Source organism: Balaenoptera borealis (assembly GCF_965194805.1).
Source record: "Balaenoptera borealis genome assembly, chromosome: 1".
Taxonomy (NCBI): domain Eukaryota; kingdom Metazoa; phylum Chordata; class Mammalia; order Artiodactyla; family Balaenopteridae; genus Balaenoptera; species Balaenoptera borealis.
The window spans coordinates 29,931,770-29,948,360 of record NC_138860.1 but is presented as its reverse complement, the minus strand read 5'-3'; the positions used below and the strand labels follow the sequence as shown (position 1 = coordinate 29,948,360).

Below are 16,591 nucleotides of genomic sequence, written 5' to 3'. Positions count from 1 at the left end.
AATGCCATCTGCAGCAACACGGACGGACCTGGAGATTATCATGCTAAGTAAAGTAAGTCAGACAGAGAAAGACAAATATCATATGACATCGCTTATATGCAGGATCTAAAAAAAAATGATATAAATGAACTTATTTACAAAACAGAAATAGACTCACAGACTTAGAGAAGGAAGTTATGGTTACCAGGGAGGAAGGTTGGTGGGGGAGAAGGATAGATTGGGAGTTCGGGATTGACATGTACTCACTACTATATTTAAAGTAGATAACCAACAAGGATCTACTGTATAGCACAGGGAGCACTGCTCCATATTCTGTAATAACCTAAATGGGAAAAGAATTTGAAAAAGAATAGATACATGTATAACTGAATCACTTTGCTGTACACTTGAAACTAACACAACATTGTTAATCAACTATGCTCCAATATAAAATAAAATTTTTTGAAAAAAGGAAATCAAACTATATTGAGACACATGAAAAGGAAATACAACATATCAAAGCTTATGTGATGCAGCAAAAGCAGTTTTAGAAAGAAGTTCATAACAATAAATGCCTACATTAAGAAAGAAGAAAGATCTCAAATAAACCTAACTTTACTCCTCAAGGACTAGAAAAGGAACTGAATCCAAAGTTAATAGAAGGAAGGAGATAACAAATAACAGAATGGAAATAAATGAAATAGACACTAAAAAGACAATAGAAAAGATCAGAGAAACTAAGAGCTGGTTTTTTTTGAAAAGATAAACAAAATAGACAAACCTTTAGGCAGACTTACCAAGAAAAAAGGTAGAGAACTAAAATAAATAAAATTAGAATAGCTCTTTCCTCTAAGAGCGGGAACAGGAACAAAAACAAGGATGGCCACTCTCAGCAGTTTTACTCAAAACAGTATTGGAAGTCTTAGTCACAGCAATTAGGCAGGAAAAAGAAATAAAAGGCATCAAATTGGAAAGGAAGAAGTAAAATTGTCTCTCTCTGCAGAAGACATGATATTATATATAGAAAACTATAAGGACTCCACCAAAAAACTGTTAGAAATAAACAAATACAGTTAAGTTGCAGGGTACAAAATCAACAAACAAAAATCTGTTGTGTTTATATACAGTAACAATGAGCTAACAGAAAGAGAAATTAAGAAAACAATCTCATTTATAATCACAACCAAAAGAATAAAATACCTAGGAATAAATTTAACCAAGGAGGTGAAACACCTATACACTGAAAACTATAAGACACTGTTGAAAGAAACTGAAGAAGACACAAGTAAATGGAAAGCTATTCCATGCTCATAGATTGGAAGAATTAACATTGTTAAAATGTCCACTCAGCCCAAAGAAATCTACAGATTCAAAGCAATCCCTATCAAAATTCCAATAGCATTTTTCAAAGAGAAGAATCCTAAAATGCATAAGGAACCACAGAAGACCCCAATTAGCCAAAACAATTTGAGAAAGAAAGAGCACACTCCCTGATTTCAAACTATTTTACAAAGCTATACTAACCGAAACAGTATGGTGTTGGCATAAAAACGGACACATAGATCCACAGAACAGAATAGAGAGCCCAGAAATAAACCCATGCATATGTGGTCAGTTAATTTAAGACAAAGAAGCCAAGACTGTACACTGGGGAAAGTACGGTCTCTTCAATAAATGGTGTTAAGGAAACTGGCCAGCCACATGCAAAAGAATGAAACTGGACCACTATACACAAAAATAATTGAAAACGGATTAAAGATTTGAATGTAAGACCTGAAATCATAAAACTTCTAGAAGAAAACCATAGGCTGTAAGCTCCACGACATCTGTCTTGGTGATAATGTTTTGGATTTGGCATCAAAGGCAAAGGCATCAAAAGCAGAAATAAACAAGTGGGACTACATCAAACTAAAAAGCTTCTTCACAGCAAGGAAACCATCAACAAAGTGAAAAAGCAACCTACCAAATGGGAGAAAATATTTGCAAACCATATATCTGATAAAGAGTTAATAACCAAAGAATTCATACAACTCAACAGCAAAGAACAAACAACTCTTTAAAAAATGGGCAGAGTATCTGAATTTTTCCTAAGAAGACATACAGATGGCCAACAGGTAAATGAAAATATGCTCAACATCGCTAATCATCAGGGAAATGCAGATTAAAACCAGAATGGGATATCACCTAACACCTGTAGAATGACTATAATAAAAAAGACAACAAATAACAAGTGCTAGTAAACATATGGAGAAAAGGAAACACTATAGCACTATTGGTGGGAATATAAATTGGTACAGCCTCTATGGGAAACAGTATGCAAACTCCTCAAAAAATTAAAAATGCAACAACCGTATGATCTAGCAATCCCACTTCTGAGTATTTACCCAAAGGAAATGAAAACAGGATATTGAAGAGATATCTGCACTTCCATAATCACTGCAGCATTAATTCCAATAGCCATGATGTGAAAACAACCTAAGCGTCCATAAGCAGATGAATGAATAAATAAGATGTGATATACAAATATATAGAATATTATTCAGCCATGATGTGAAAACCACCTAAGCGTCCATAAGCAGATGAATGAATAAATAAGATGTGATATACAAATATATAGAATATTATTCAGCCATGAGTAAAAAGGAAATCCTTTCATTTGCAACAATATGGAGGAACTTGAGGGAATTATGCTAAGTAAGGTAAGCCAGAGAAAGACAAATACTGCATGATATCACTTATATGTAAAATCTAAAAAAAAAAAAACACTCAAACTCATATACTCAGAGAGTAGAAAAGTGGTTGCCAGGGCCTGCGGAATGGGGAAAATATGGAAAGGTTGGTAAAAGTGTAAACTTTCAGTTATAAGATGAATAAGGTCTGAAGATCAATATAAACATAGTGATTACCAATGATAACACTGTGATATAATTGAATTTTGCTTACAGAATAGAACTTAAATGTTCTCACACACACAAGAAAAAAAATAAATATATGATGTGATGGATGTTTTCATTAACTCAATGGCGGGAAACCTTTAAATATCTTACAATTTTATTAGTCAATTATACCTCAATTAGGCTGAAAACAAAAACCGTCAAGGCCATAAAAAAATGAGGAAAGCCTGAGAAACTATCACAGACCAGAGGCTGACTAAGGACACAGGACAACTAAATGCAATGTGTTATCTTGGATTGGATCTTAGAACAGAAAAAGGACATTAAAAACTGGTGAAATTCTAACGAAGTCTGGAGTTTGGAATTTAACACTAAGGGAAACCGAAACTGGGGTGAGGTATGGATAGGAAATGCCTTTACTATCTCTACAACTTTTCCATAAATCTAAAGTTATTCCAAAATAAAAGTTTATTTTTCAAAAAAAGATGTACTAGGAATCTTACAGGACAGGTTTTAAGCAACGTGTGCACAAGTCATGGATTGCAGCAAGAAGAACTTAGGGAATGAAAAAAGTTTGGAAACAGACAAGTCAGGAAGTCATAGTAGGAGATTCTTAATGATCAAGAGTGGCAGGTCTTTAAGGGGATTTTGGCAGTTTTGACACATTCCCTGCTGTAGAGTATCTCACAGTCTCTGATCAAGTGCACTCAGCCAGAACAGGGCGGAGGCTAAATAATGAACCAGCAGATTTAGACATGGCAAAAAGTTAGACCAAAGTACTTGTGAAAAACTTAAAAATTAATATTCTTCTTGACTAATAAAAACAAAGACATACAGAAATAAAAACTAAAAAAAGAATTCATGTAAACAATATCATTAGATATTGGAATAGGTCACTAAAGTGGCCCTAAAACTCTCACTTCCCAGGTCTTAAAAAAACTGGACAGAATCTCAAACAAACTACAGATGGTTTAGATGCAGCCTTGTCTGTTATCTTCTCCAGCTGACATTTAATCATAACCCTTTTCAGGAGTTTCTCATGGAGCTTCTGGTGTTTCTTTCCACTGAACTCTTGTTGCATTTAACATCCTAGCATTTGTCTGTCAAGTAGCGTAAGTAGTGTATGCCACCTCATTCTTTCACTTGTGTATAAGTCCTGCCTCCCTAGCACATATTCATTTATTCACTGTTTCAACAGTCAAGTCAGTCAACATTGGATGTCTACCACGCACTGTGCTGGGCATTAGGGTACATTGTTATAAATAAGAAACCACTGTTGTCCTCAAGCTTTCCAATGAGGTCAAAAGATAGACAATTAATCAGGCAATTTTAAAAACAACAGTGTATTAAGTGCTATAACAGATGCTTGCCCATGATGTTATGGGACCACATAAAAGGGGTATTTAACCAGACTTTAGGTTTAGAAGTGAAAACATTTAAGCTGAGTTCTGGAGAACTAGACCATATGCAACCTGATGTCAAAGGCCCAATCACAGACATTTGAATTTTCTCAAGCCTTAAGCTCAGCTCCTTGCAGAGAGTAGAAATTGGACTGTTTGTTAGTTATGATCATAATAATATTGATAATATGGATCAAGACAATAACAATGGCTTGTGTCCAAGATACAAAGATGAGTAAGGCAGAATTCCAACTCTCAAGGCATTTCTGGAATTTTCCCTGTTCATTCTTGTACCCAGCATGCCAATCACAATTCCTGGGACATGCTGGCACTCAATAAATATTTGCTGAATGGATGAGCTTTCTCAGACTCCCCACATCCAGTCAAGCACCAAGTCCCATGAACTCTTTTTCTTTTTTTAATAAGGCTGTTTCATTCGTGTGTTTACTGGAGTAGCAGGGTTTTTTTTGGGGGGGGGCACATGGCACAGCTTGTGGGATCTCAGTTCCCCAACCAGGATTGAACCCGGGCCACAGTAGTGAAAGTACCAAATCCTAACCACTAGACCACCAAGGAACTCCCCCCATGAACTCTCATTTCACAATATTTCTTACATCTGTTCCTCGATTTTTCTACTTTTCACCACACTCTTTTGTTACTCCCTATCTCTACCACTAAAAGAGACTTTACACTGGTCCCCCCCTGCAAGCCAGGCTCTTCTTCCTCAACACTGCAAGCCACAAGCAGGTCTTCTGAAACCCAGACTTGCTAACTGAAGTGCCTACTGAAATACCTCCTGTTGGCTTACAGAATAAAGCTGAACATCATCAGCTTACAATTCAAATCCTCAAATCCTCCGTGGTCTTGTCCTAATCTACCACTGTGGGTGTTTTCACACGCAACACTCACTTAAACAAACCCTATCCTCTAGTCATACTTGTTCACCCACTGGTCTTCCAAACAGACTTTTTGTTGACCAGATTCCACTCAAAAGCCTTGGTTCAGGCCAGTCCTATATCCAGCAGCTCTTCTTCCCAGGTTCCTAAGACCCAGTACAAAACTTCGCCAAGGGTGAAGCTTTCTTTGACCACCTTTGTGTATAGTGTGAAAGAGAAACCACATTTTTTTAATACAGATATACAACTGACTGAACATCATTTTTTTAAAAGACCATCTTTTTCCCAGTGTACTTCTGTGCCTGTCATAAATCAAGAACCTGTCAATAATAACATATACACAGGTCTGTTTCTGCACTTTCTGTTGATTGATCTATTCAATTATCCTTACACCAATACCACATTGCTTTAATTAATCTAGATTTGCTATCTGGAAACAGTCGACTAAGTTGTTCTTCATCAAGATTGTCTTCTCTATTCTTGGCCTTTTGCATTTTCATACAAATTTTAGAATCACTTTTCAACATATACAAACTTGTTGGGATTTTAATTGGAATTGTATCTACTCTACAGATCAATCTGGGAGAAAATTAAAAAGAAGTCTTATCAATCTCCTTAAGTATTTGATATTTTTATGCTAATGTAGATGGTAACAGTTTTTAGTTTTATTTTGGAATTGTTTTTTCATAATTTAATTTTGTATAGTAACTTTGTATCCAGTGGCTATGATAAATCCAGTGACATTATTAATTCATTAAGTGTTATCTGTAGTTTATTTTGTTCAGATGTACAAAATAATGTCATCTGCTAATGACAATTTTACTACTTCCTTTGAATTCTTACTCTTGCCTTACTGCATTGGTTATGACCTCCTGTACAATGGTGAACAGAAGTGATGATGATGGACATCTATGCCTCACTATCCAGGTAGATATTTTTAAATATTTCACCATTAACTATGATTCTTTTTAAAGAAACTCTTTATCAGAATAATGAAGTTTACTTTTATTTCCAGTTTGTTGAGAATTTTATCATACCTAAGTATAGAATTTCATCAAACACTTTCACTTCATTTATTGAGATATGGGTTTACTTTCATGCTGTTAATGTGATAAATTAGACTGACTTTTGAATTTTATATCTACTTTGTATTACTGGAATAAATTTAACTTTGTTACAATATGTAATCAATATACGACAGGATTCATTACCTATTTTATCCTTGTCTAAACAAGTCCTTTGAAGACAGGGTTTTATGCTACTTTGCATTTTTTTGTATTATTCATAACACTGTAATCATATTATAACTATATTTATAAAATTGTAAGCATCTTGAGAGAGGGCAAAGACTTGCTTCGGTCTTTGTATACTCTCTACTGTTTGGAACACAGTATACATCACATAAATGCTTGTTGAATGAAAGTCCTCATAATCTCCTAACAAAGTGTCTTTCACATAAAAGTTACTCTCAATAAATATCTGTTGATGACGAGTGTGTCAGTTAGTGCTTTCTTTACTTCAATGAGTCCCATCTTCTCAACTTAACTCCTCACGTTATACCTGTAATAGCCCTAACAACTTATTGGCAGGAGCACAATTATAGCTCAATTCAGAAAAGGAATATGTTCACAAGGTTCACCATCTACTCTAGAGGATAAAAAACCATATTTATCACCCAACTGCCATGACATCCAGTCCCATGATACCCAGTCAGGTAGTCCAGCTTGGGCCCACTTCATATGTTAGGCATCAGTGAGATTTTCCCATGTACGTAAGTCTACCTGGGAAAGTTTGCCATGTTCTTCATTCTTCTTCATACGCCCTGCTTAACAGCTTGATTTGTGATTTTAGAAACTGGGCTCTTTTGTCTCTGTTTCTGAGAAAAATTTAAACATACGTTTTTGGTAAAAAGGTCTGTCTCTTCACAACCACTGTGTGGCATTTCAGCTGTAACTCAACATTTATGTTGTACTCTCACAGCACAATTTATGTAGGTATGAATTTGAGACAATCAATAACTTTAAATGTCCCCAACACATACACTTGAAGCAACATCTCTGGGTTGCTACATTACCACAAATTCTATCTCTGCCTAACTATGCCATCTATCAGTCAATTCAGTACAAGAACATAACATATTATAGTTACTGCCTTGTTCCAGAAATTCAAAAGATTCATCAGATTTCTTGACCTTTAGAGCCAGAACAGAAGAACTGGAAACTGTTACATAGGTTTAAACCTGAGAGAGATACAGAAATCTGTGAGGAGAAGTGAAAACTTTCAGAGAAACTAGCCAGACGAAATAGGTAGTGGCTATTACATGGAAGAAGGGAAGAAAAAGGAATCTTAGGTTCAGTAGTCTTGAGCTTCTCAAGTTAAATATATTTAATATATCACTGACAGTGATTATGTTAAAATAACTCAATAAGCCATACCCAACAGAGTTCAAAGAAGTCAAAGTTTCTTCCAAACAAACTGAAATGTCAACCCACAGTCCATTAGTAGAATAAATATATGCCACCTAAAGTAATGACAAATACAATAATGGACACAACACTGAGATGCATTAGAACACACTTAAGAGACATCTAGACTTTCATTTCTTGACGCATGGGTTAGAGAGGCAGAGAACTCTGCCTCAGCCTATTCTGTTTATCTAAAGTCACAGTAAATAATCCTGGTAAATGTTAATGTTCTTAAATGTTTGCCAGACTAAAATTATCCAGTCTGGCCAAAAATACATAAACATAAAAAAGGATATTTTCTCCTTGTTCATTTGTTTGTTTCGTTGGTTAGTTGGTTGATTTTTAATGGTACATTTTAAAGATGCGTTCCCTTAGGTTGAACTTTGTCTTTTGGTGCTTTCCTGATCTGCTCTGTGGAGTATGTTACTTTCACGAATCTGCTCTGTGGGACATAAATAACATTACATAATATGAGCCTAGACCACAGTGACCAAGTTTGCTCCAATCCATTTATTCTTCTTTGCTCATCATGTGAATAATTTATTCTAGGAGGCAAGTGTGCACTTGGCATTTATCTACTATTCACTGGTAACATAAAGTCTATTTAAGTGTGAAAATTCACACTTAGAGAGGACAATTTTTTTTTTTAGTGAGGCACTTACTAAACCAAGCAAGACACTAGGGCTCACTACAAGTGTGAAGGTTAATGATTCTGTCTTCTACTCTTTACAGTTTCTCTCTTCTGCTTTCTCTTTCCATTTTAAATAGGCTTTCTGAGCCACCATGCAGATAAATATCACCACCAGCGCAAAGCTGGGAAGGAAAGCAGAAGTTGGGGACAGGGCAAGGAGTTGGTCTCCACTAGCAGAGCCCACAGAGAGAGTGAGAACAAGAGTCAGCCTCAGAATGGCCAGGCAGGGAACAAACAGGGGCCCACTGGCCCAGGAAAGAAGCCCCCAGAAAATGGACCGGAAGCCAGGCAAAGAGGCAACTTAACAGGCCAGGAATGGTGAACTGGCCTTGCCGACAAAAGGATCCATACACTTCTGGGTCCAGAACTATAATTCAGGCAGGCTGATCTCAAATAGGAAATTGGGAAGCTCTTTGGGTGGAGAGTGCAGGCTCACCCAGGCAACACCTGAGCAGCAATGATACCTACAGGTACTGTGTGTTGAGCATTGAGCACGGGCCATATGCTGTGCTAAGAGCTTTATGTCTCATGGTCATCCTTATGAGCTAGTCATGGATGTTCTCTTTCTCCTTCTTTTGGGTCTTGGTTGAATGCCCCCTTCCTCACCCCCTTTCAAGAAAGCCTTGGCCAGGAAACTTTCTTTGGCCAATTTTCATAAGTCAAATAGATGCATCACTTCTGGATAGAAGTACTGAAAGGCATTAGATGATTCACCAGCTTCCCTTCAGCTGACTTGACAATCATGAAAACAAGTATCAGGATGGAGCTCCCAGCACGCCAGGCAACTAAGATGTGGAAAATACCCTGCTGCTATGGACTGGATGTCTGGATGCTTATGCCCCCCTCCACCCCAGCCGAATTCACGTGTTGAAACCCAATCCTCAATATGCTGGCATTTAGAGGTGGGGCCTTTGGGAGGTGATCAGGTAATAAGGCTGGAGTCCACATGAACAAGATAGTCTTCAGAGAGTTCCCCCATCACCACCACCACCACCACCACCACCACCACCACCACCACCACGTGAGGACTCAGCAAAAAGACGGCTATCTATGAACCAGGAAGCAGGCCCTACCAGACACCAAATCTGCCTGTGCCTTGACCTTGGACTTCCCAGCTTCCAGAACTGTGAGAAATAAATGTTTAAAAGCCACCCAGTCTGTCATAGCAGATCGAACTAAGACACCTGCCAACCTGCACAGGTGAGAAGAGTGAAGAAAAATTTCTTTTCTAGTACTTACTGAGCCCCTGCCATAAGGGGACTGTGCATCACTGGAGTATAGGCATGGACTGTCTCCTTGAATCACCCAGTAAACCTGCAACTCCTTATGGAGGACTGTGAATGTACATCCTGCACATTGTGGGTCCTTTGCCCAGGCCTATCTAACCAGAGCCCCACTCTTAACCACACTGTGGCAAAAGCTAACTGAATAAGCAGGAGAGAAAATAAGACATGCCCATCTCCATAAACAGCATCAGGAACTTCTACACACACACAACTGGCATCAGGCCAGGCGACTTAGCAGAGTAGCCACTGCAACTCTCCAACTTTGTGGGGGAAAAAAAAAACTCAATCAAGGCATATACCACCAAAGGACACCAGCCTAATGTTACACCGTCCTCTGGGATAGCCAAACTGTATTAAATGGTGACTCTCAAAGTGATCCAGCCCCAGGGAGGGCTGACAGAGCAGAGTGGGTTAGAGTTGAAAAAGTGGCCCCATGCTCCTCTTCTTTGCTAGATCATAACCTTCACTTTTACATTATACCTAAAGTAAATATGGGATCCTACAGAGAATAAGACTTCCATTGTTTCCCAAACCTAATGCTTTCTAAAGCCATAGGCGTTATGAGGCAGAAAAGGAGGCGAAAGATTCTATAAACCAAGACACTATTTGCAGCTAATAAGACAACATTCTACGCAGGGCCCAGAAATTTTACTTTTTCCTGAAATTTACAAGTAGAGTTCAAAATCTAGAATTCATGGTATAAACATAAATTCCTTGTATCTTCCAATCATGACTTAAGAACGGGAGAATTCCCTCACATACATTTATTTCTTAATGGGTATTCATCTTAAGTATCAACCAACCAGTGACAGGAATCATATTTAAAGATGGGTTGAATGTATTCCAATCCTTAATCATTCAATTCATGTCACTTTTCTCTTGTCCAATCTGGGGATTAGTCCTGTAGCTTTTAAACGAGAAAAGGAGAGGTAAACTATTCTCATTTTTAGCAAATTGAGTGGAAATATATTCTCTAGCTGTCACTTTACATTGTGTTATTGACTTTCAGATTAAGCAATGCCTCTGAAGTCTGGACAGAGTCCACACTCCGTTATTGGGATGACTGAATATGCGTACCATTTGAAGCCATAATTTATTTATGGCCTTAATACTAGATTGGCTTTTAAAGCATGAGCAAAATAATAGTAGGCTGTTCTCATGCATATGATCTCCATTATAGTTATTCATTTTTTAACATAATAAAAATGGTAGTCATCCATTTGATTAGACAGATCAAATGGGTCAAACTACCATATATCACCTTTGAATTTCACATGATACACTCATCCTGATCTCTGCAACATCTAAATCTGAAGGTGTCACATATGTTCAGAATGTTGTCTATCATAAAGTGAACATTACATTTTCATGCTTTGTGTGGCAATAACATACTGGGTTATATTTGTTATGGGTTTTTAGATTTCAAATATCTAATTAGAAATTAACATCAAACTACTTGAAACATCGTAGTGTAGACAACATAGGACAGATGAGCTTGAATGAAAATAAAATTACATTGTTATGCTAATTTAATTTTTCATAGCACTTTCATAAATATTATTTCACTAAAATGTTTGTAGATGTTTCAAAGGGGCAAGAGAATATCACAAAAAAAATTTCACTGGAAGCAAAGCCCCCTTTCTAACTGAAAGCAAGTGTACAAGAAAACAACAGAACAGAATACATGTTTCATGATATGTATTTGAGAAAGCAAACAAAACAGTTACTTTGATTTAAATAACAAAAGAGGTAATTTTTCAAAAAATAAGTACAAGGTTCTATTTTGGAGCATCTGAGTGAAGAAGAAAGCATAGATCCTTATGTGCAAACAACCAGATCTCACTTTCCTTGGTCTCTAACCCTCAGCAGGCACTGAGCATCCTATACTCATCCACAAAGGTGAGGCTGCCGTGGCCCACCCTGTATGACTTAATACTTTCAGTGAAAATCTAAAAGTGAGAAACCATTTAAGTATAATGTGTGCAATGTCTGTGACTCAAGGAGACATAGTCGTAAAAGGTGGCAGTATTGATTTTCAGTAATAAACGAACTAGACCAGCTAAAAGCACAAGCTGCAAATGAACACATATTCAGAGTGACACTGAAATGAAGACATACTCTATCACCATCCTAAGGGTAGACCATTCTCCCTAGTACTAATAAAACGACATCAGGAGCCAAATTACAGGAAGATGCTATTTGCCCCTCTTTAAACTAATAACCACAGGTTCCTTCGCTAATTCTGGAGCTTGCATTTTTAAACATATACTGCTGCCTTTCAAACAACTTGCATCCTAGAAATCTCCTTCAGTTACTTCTATGGTCTTAAGGATCTGAGGCATCCATTTGATATTAGGAAATTGTCTCTACACACAAGACAGCATGCACCCCAATTCAAATCTTTAAACCTGCGCTTTCGGACTTGATCAGGCCCTAAGAGAAAAGGCAAAGACCTTCCTTTCAGACTGGGTAAGAGAAATACTCCTTTGCCCTCTTCCTCCAGGGAAGCTAGTTGCTGCTGAAATGCCCAAGAGAAGAGAAGCGCGCCGAGTGGGGGGGGGGGGGGGGGCGGGGAAGACGGGGGAGGGGTAGGTCCTTGCGGCGGTAGATGTGTGAGTTCCAGAAGTTCTTTCTATCATAATTGGCGATGTGACCCAAATACAAGGAAACCTCCACATTCCATTAACAGACTCAATTTGGATTATGCAGCTCCGCGGAAAGAAGCGGCATTTTCTCTGTAGCTAGCTGTGTTGCCCTCGTGATAACTCTCTTAGTTTCATGTTAACATTTGGTTAAGGAGATGCTGATGGGTCAGATTTGACACTGTGAATCCACTAAACGCCGTTTTACAGGGACTTTTTCTCTCCTGAATGGCGAGCCCTAGGGTCTCGGCCCCAGCGCCAATAACGTTTCCGGCGAAACACGCACTCTTTGGGAGAGGGGGTCCCCGCTCGCCAGCCCCCACCCTCCAGCGGCGGGTCCCGGGAGCAGGGAGACCTGCTCTTCCTTTCTCTGTTTCTCCTTGCAATGTGCAAACCCCTCCCTAGCTGGGCGCAAGTAGAGAGGACCGCCACCTGCTCATCCCAGAGGATACGCTGCAGAAAACTCGAATGGATCGTGCGCGGACACAGGCTGGACACCAGCGGCGACAACTTTACGGGTTTGTTAATGTTAGTTCTGGACCGGGTAAAATAGCCCCAAAGACGCGAGCAAACGCCCCTCTAAAGCCCACTACCGTGCAACGCCGGCTCCTTGGAGCCACGCTGGGGCAGTTCCCCTTCTTGCTCACCCCACAAACGCACTGCGAATGACCCCCAGCAGTGGAAGCCCGGGGAGGTCGAGGTGTGCTGGGCCAGGCAGTGCGGAAGGGAACAACCCCGCCCCGCCCCGCCCCTCCCCTCTCCTCCCCTCCCCTCTCCTCCTCTCCCCTCCCCGCAGCCCGCTCCTTCCCGGCAGGAAAGTGCTGGAGAGGCCCCGGGCGGGCGTAGGACCCGGACGCCCCGGCCCCAAGCCGGGCCGCCGGCGGGGTCACCGCGCCCGGCCCCGGGGCGCGCTTGTGGCAGGTGCAGGGCCGCGGTCGGGGGACCGAGCCGCGCTTACGTGCTCCAGCTTGTCTTTCCTCCGGAGCCAGACGCTGGCGCTGTAGTCCTGCTGCTTGACGCTGCTGTAGAAGTTCGCGCCCACTCGGGTCAGGCTCGGCGAGGGCTCCTTGGGGCGGCTTTTCAGCCTCATCTGCTCAAAGCCCTCGTGGGGGGAGGCCGAGAGCCACTCGTGCTGCCGGATCTCCATCCTGACATGACCAGGCGGCGGCCGGCGCGCAGCGAGCTCGGGATGGGCGTGCGAGAAGCCGGCCGGGGCTGAGGGAGGAGCGAGCGGGCGCGGGCAGGGCGCGGGGAGCCGAGCGCGGACAGGGCGGGGTGAAGCGGGCGGGGAGGGAGAGGAAGGAGAAGGAAAGGAGGGGAGGAGGGAGAGGAGAAAGATGGGGCAGGAGGGAGGCCGCGAGCTAGGCGTAGGCGCGAGGTGCGGGCGGCTGCGGTCCCGGGCGGGCGCTCAGCACGCCGGCCCCCGGCTGAGTGCGGTGGGAGGGGGCGGGGGCGGGGGAGGGGCTGCGCGCGCCTGCAGGTTGGCGCAGTGAGGAGGCAGAGGGCTGCGAGTCCGCCCGCCGCCCCTCCCCGCGCGCCTAGGCCGGCGGCGGCCGGGCGGCGGACCTGCCTTCCGCAGCCTTCCCTCAGCCGGGCTCCGAGTCTTCCCCTCGCATTTTTACTTGAAAGCGAAGAGCAGCTGGAGAAGTCGGCGCTGGCTCCGCGCCCCCTCCCTCCTTGGCATCACCCCGCCTTTCCCCACTCGTCGCCCCCGACCTCTGCCTCCCCTCTTTCTCAAAGTTCAGTAACTTCCAGCCTCAGGAGCCCATTTGTCCCACCCGTGGGGGACTCCGAACAGAGGGTGTCCAGCAACCCCAGAAAATAGCCCCAAGGACGAGTGTCTTCTTGAGCCTGGCACGCTTTCCTTTGGAGGGTGTAGTGATGCAGACCCTCCCGGTGCGGTAGCCCAGCGGCGGAGCGTAGCTCCCAGCAGCCTCGCCCCTCGGATCCTGGGAGGGCGATTCCGGACCCCTTCTGCAAATACTCCGCCTCCACTCCGTTCTGAAGGCTTCTGGGGCCCGAGAGCCGTGCGGTTCTCTTCTTGGTTCCGGGCTCCCAGGGCCAGGTTTTACATCCCCAAAGCTTTTTTACCCGGGCTTTCCCTCCCAGGCCCAGACTTAAGACAGGCTGCCTCGACGATTTTTTAGAAATAAGGCAGCATATTAATAATTAAATCTTAAATCTCTTTATCTTTTTCTATTTTTGAAATCAACGTTTTTCAAAACATTCTTTGGTTTTCCAAAAATCTGAATAACAACTAGTGTTAAGGATTTCTCAGGTCCATTTAAAAGCTTGTTAAATGTTTGAAAGCTAGAGAAGTGTAATGGAGTGTTTAAAGGGAGCCACAGATGGTAAACTGAAGTCTCTAGCCCTTGGCAGAACTGTTTCCCAGAACTGTCCACCTTGCATTTTCGTTTCAAAGAAAGACATTCTGGGTTGGAATTTGATTAAGTTCTGTGAGGGCAAGGATTGTGTATCATACCCTTTTAGAGTCTCCATGTGAGAGGATGGTATTGTGATAATAGTTGAAATAGAATCCTATGAGCAGTCAATTTGAGGATGAAGCAACTACATATAAACAACACACACAATTCTTGGTTATTCTAAATCGGTTTTCTTAGGAGCTGAATTGCACTGTGTAATGTGTACCCCAGTCTGTGGGTTGTCTCTAAATCTCACAGTTATTTTGCAAGACACAGGTTATTCACCCCATTTTCCTGGTGAGGGAAGGAACTGAGACTCAGGCATGAATCACACTTCAAAGCAAGGATTTGAACCATGATTAAAAGGCTGCCAACGCTATACATTCCACTGTCTTGTCTCTCATATTTTGCTATTACAATTTAGCTTTCACTGCTTTTGCTTTTTAAAGTATAAACATACAATTTAAATGATTACAAGTATATATATATATATATACATATATATATATATCTTTTGTAATATTGGTGTTAGAAAAACCAGACTGCCCTTCTGCAAAGGCTACCTCTGCTTTTTGCTCCATAAGATTACACTGTAGGTCATGTGATATAGCCAAACCTTGGCAAGTGACAGATTTCCAATTCAGAGTACTAATGAAATGTTCCACTGTAGTAGAATTTAAACAAATGGTTTCCATATCAAGTCAGGTTTTCATATTGAATAGATATTTTTCTTTACTATACCTTTTTAGGGGAAAACACTGTAGATACTACTATCATTTTTTAAAGGAATAGACTGGTAGTATGTGTGTTACAGGCAAACAACTGAATTGAGCATTATAATCAATTCATAGATAATGTTTTTATGATCAAAACTATCAGGCAAAGCATAGATTTTGTACTGTTTCATATTTAATCTATTTAATATACAGTGCCAGACATCAAAATGGATTCAACAATTTTAAATAAACCTGGGTGCAATCATATTCACAGTTTTTTTCTCTCTCTTGGATCCCTGTCCAAATTCATTGATTATGACATTCATATGGAATTTTCTGGTGGACCTTCAAAAGAGAATTTTACATGAAACTGAACTCAATTCAAACTGTTGTAGAGAAGATAATATTTCTGAAGGTGGCCAATTACAATATGATAATCTTACACTAAAAAATATTATTGGAATGTATAAATATTATTGAATTTATAATTAACTCCCATAGCACTTTTTCCTATACATTTTCATAGCTCTTATATGTTCTTAAGGCAGCATAGATGTTATGATTATCTATCCTATTAGTACATTGGCTTCTTTGGGAACTGGGACCACACCTGATCCTTTACAGTGCTAAATGGTTTTCATTTGATTTCAGTAGGCTTCAAGTTTATCTAATAAATGGAGATTAATCATTACTACCTCAAATGATTGCTACAGGGATAAAATTATATAATACATAAGAAAACACTGTATAAAGTAGAGTGCTATGTTATTGTTATTAGAACATTAAGCCACAGGAATGTTCTTTATGTTATTCTAATGATGTTATTCATTTTCATTGGCAGTTTATCAATTAACCTTGATTGCTTCTAATTAATCATAGAAACTGCACTCAGCAACAAATTTGCGTCTCATTAATGTTTATATTTATTCTATAAATACTTTACTTGGTATTGGTAAAGTCACTACTGGTATTTTACATAATACTTTCAAACGGTATAGAATTTTCAAGTAAAACATATGTGAGCCATCAACATCTATTTATTTCAAACTTAGATACCATTGGCCAGAAATTGTTAACATTGTCTGAATTAAGGCTAGAGTAGGCTGAAAGTATCAAGAAGTAACAGAGAGTATTTTATTAAGCCTTTCATAACAATAATAATACGTTACATTTCCATAATATTTACATTTGTAACTTGT

The 16,591-nt window shown here is 40.3% G+C and overlaps 1 protein-coding gene across 3 annotated transcripts in view; it reads right to left on the bottom strand.

Moving 5' to 3' along the window:
* Window positions 1-13,569, bottom strand: part of PLD5 (phospholipase D family member 5) — a 478,515-nt gene extending 464,946 nt beyond the window's left edge. The window contains exon 1 of one of the 3 annotated variants that reach the window (XM_082340840.1): window positions 13,212-13,569. In XM_082340840.1, the coding sequence (XP_082196966.1) occupies window positions 13,212-13,400 (189 nt within the window). In that variant the 5' untranslated portion in view covers window positions 13,401-13,569. The remainder of the gene's footprint in view (window positions 1-13,211) is intronic. The other 2 variants (XM_082340839.1, XM_082340841.1) reach the window with 2 other exon arrangements.
* Between the last annotated feature and the right edge of the window lie 3,022 nt (window positions 13,570-16,591).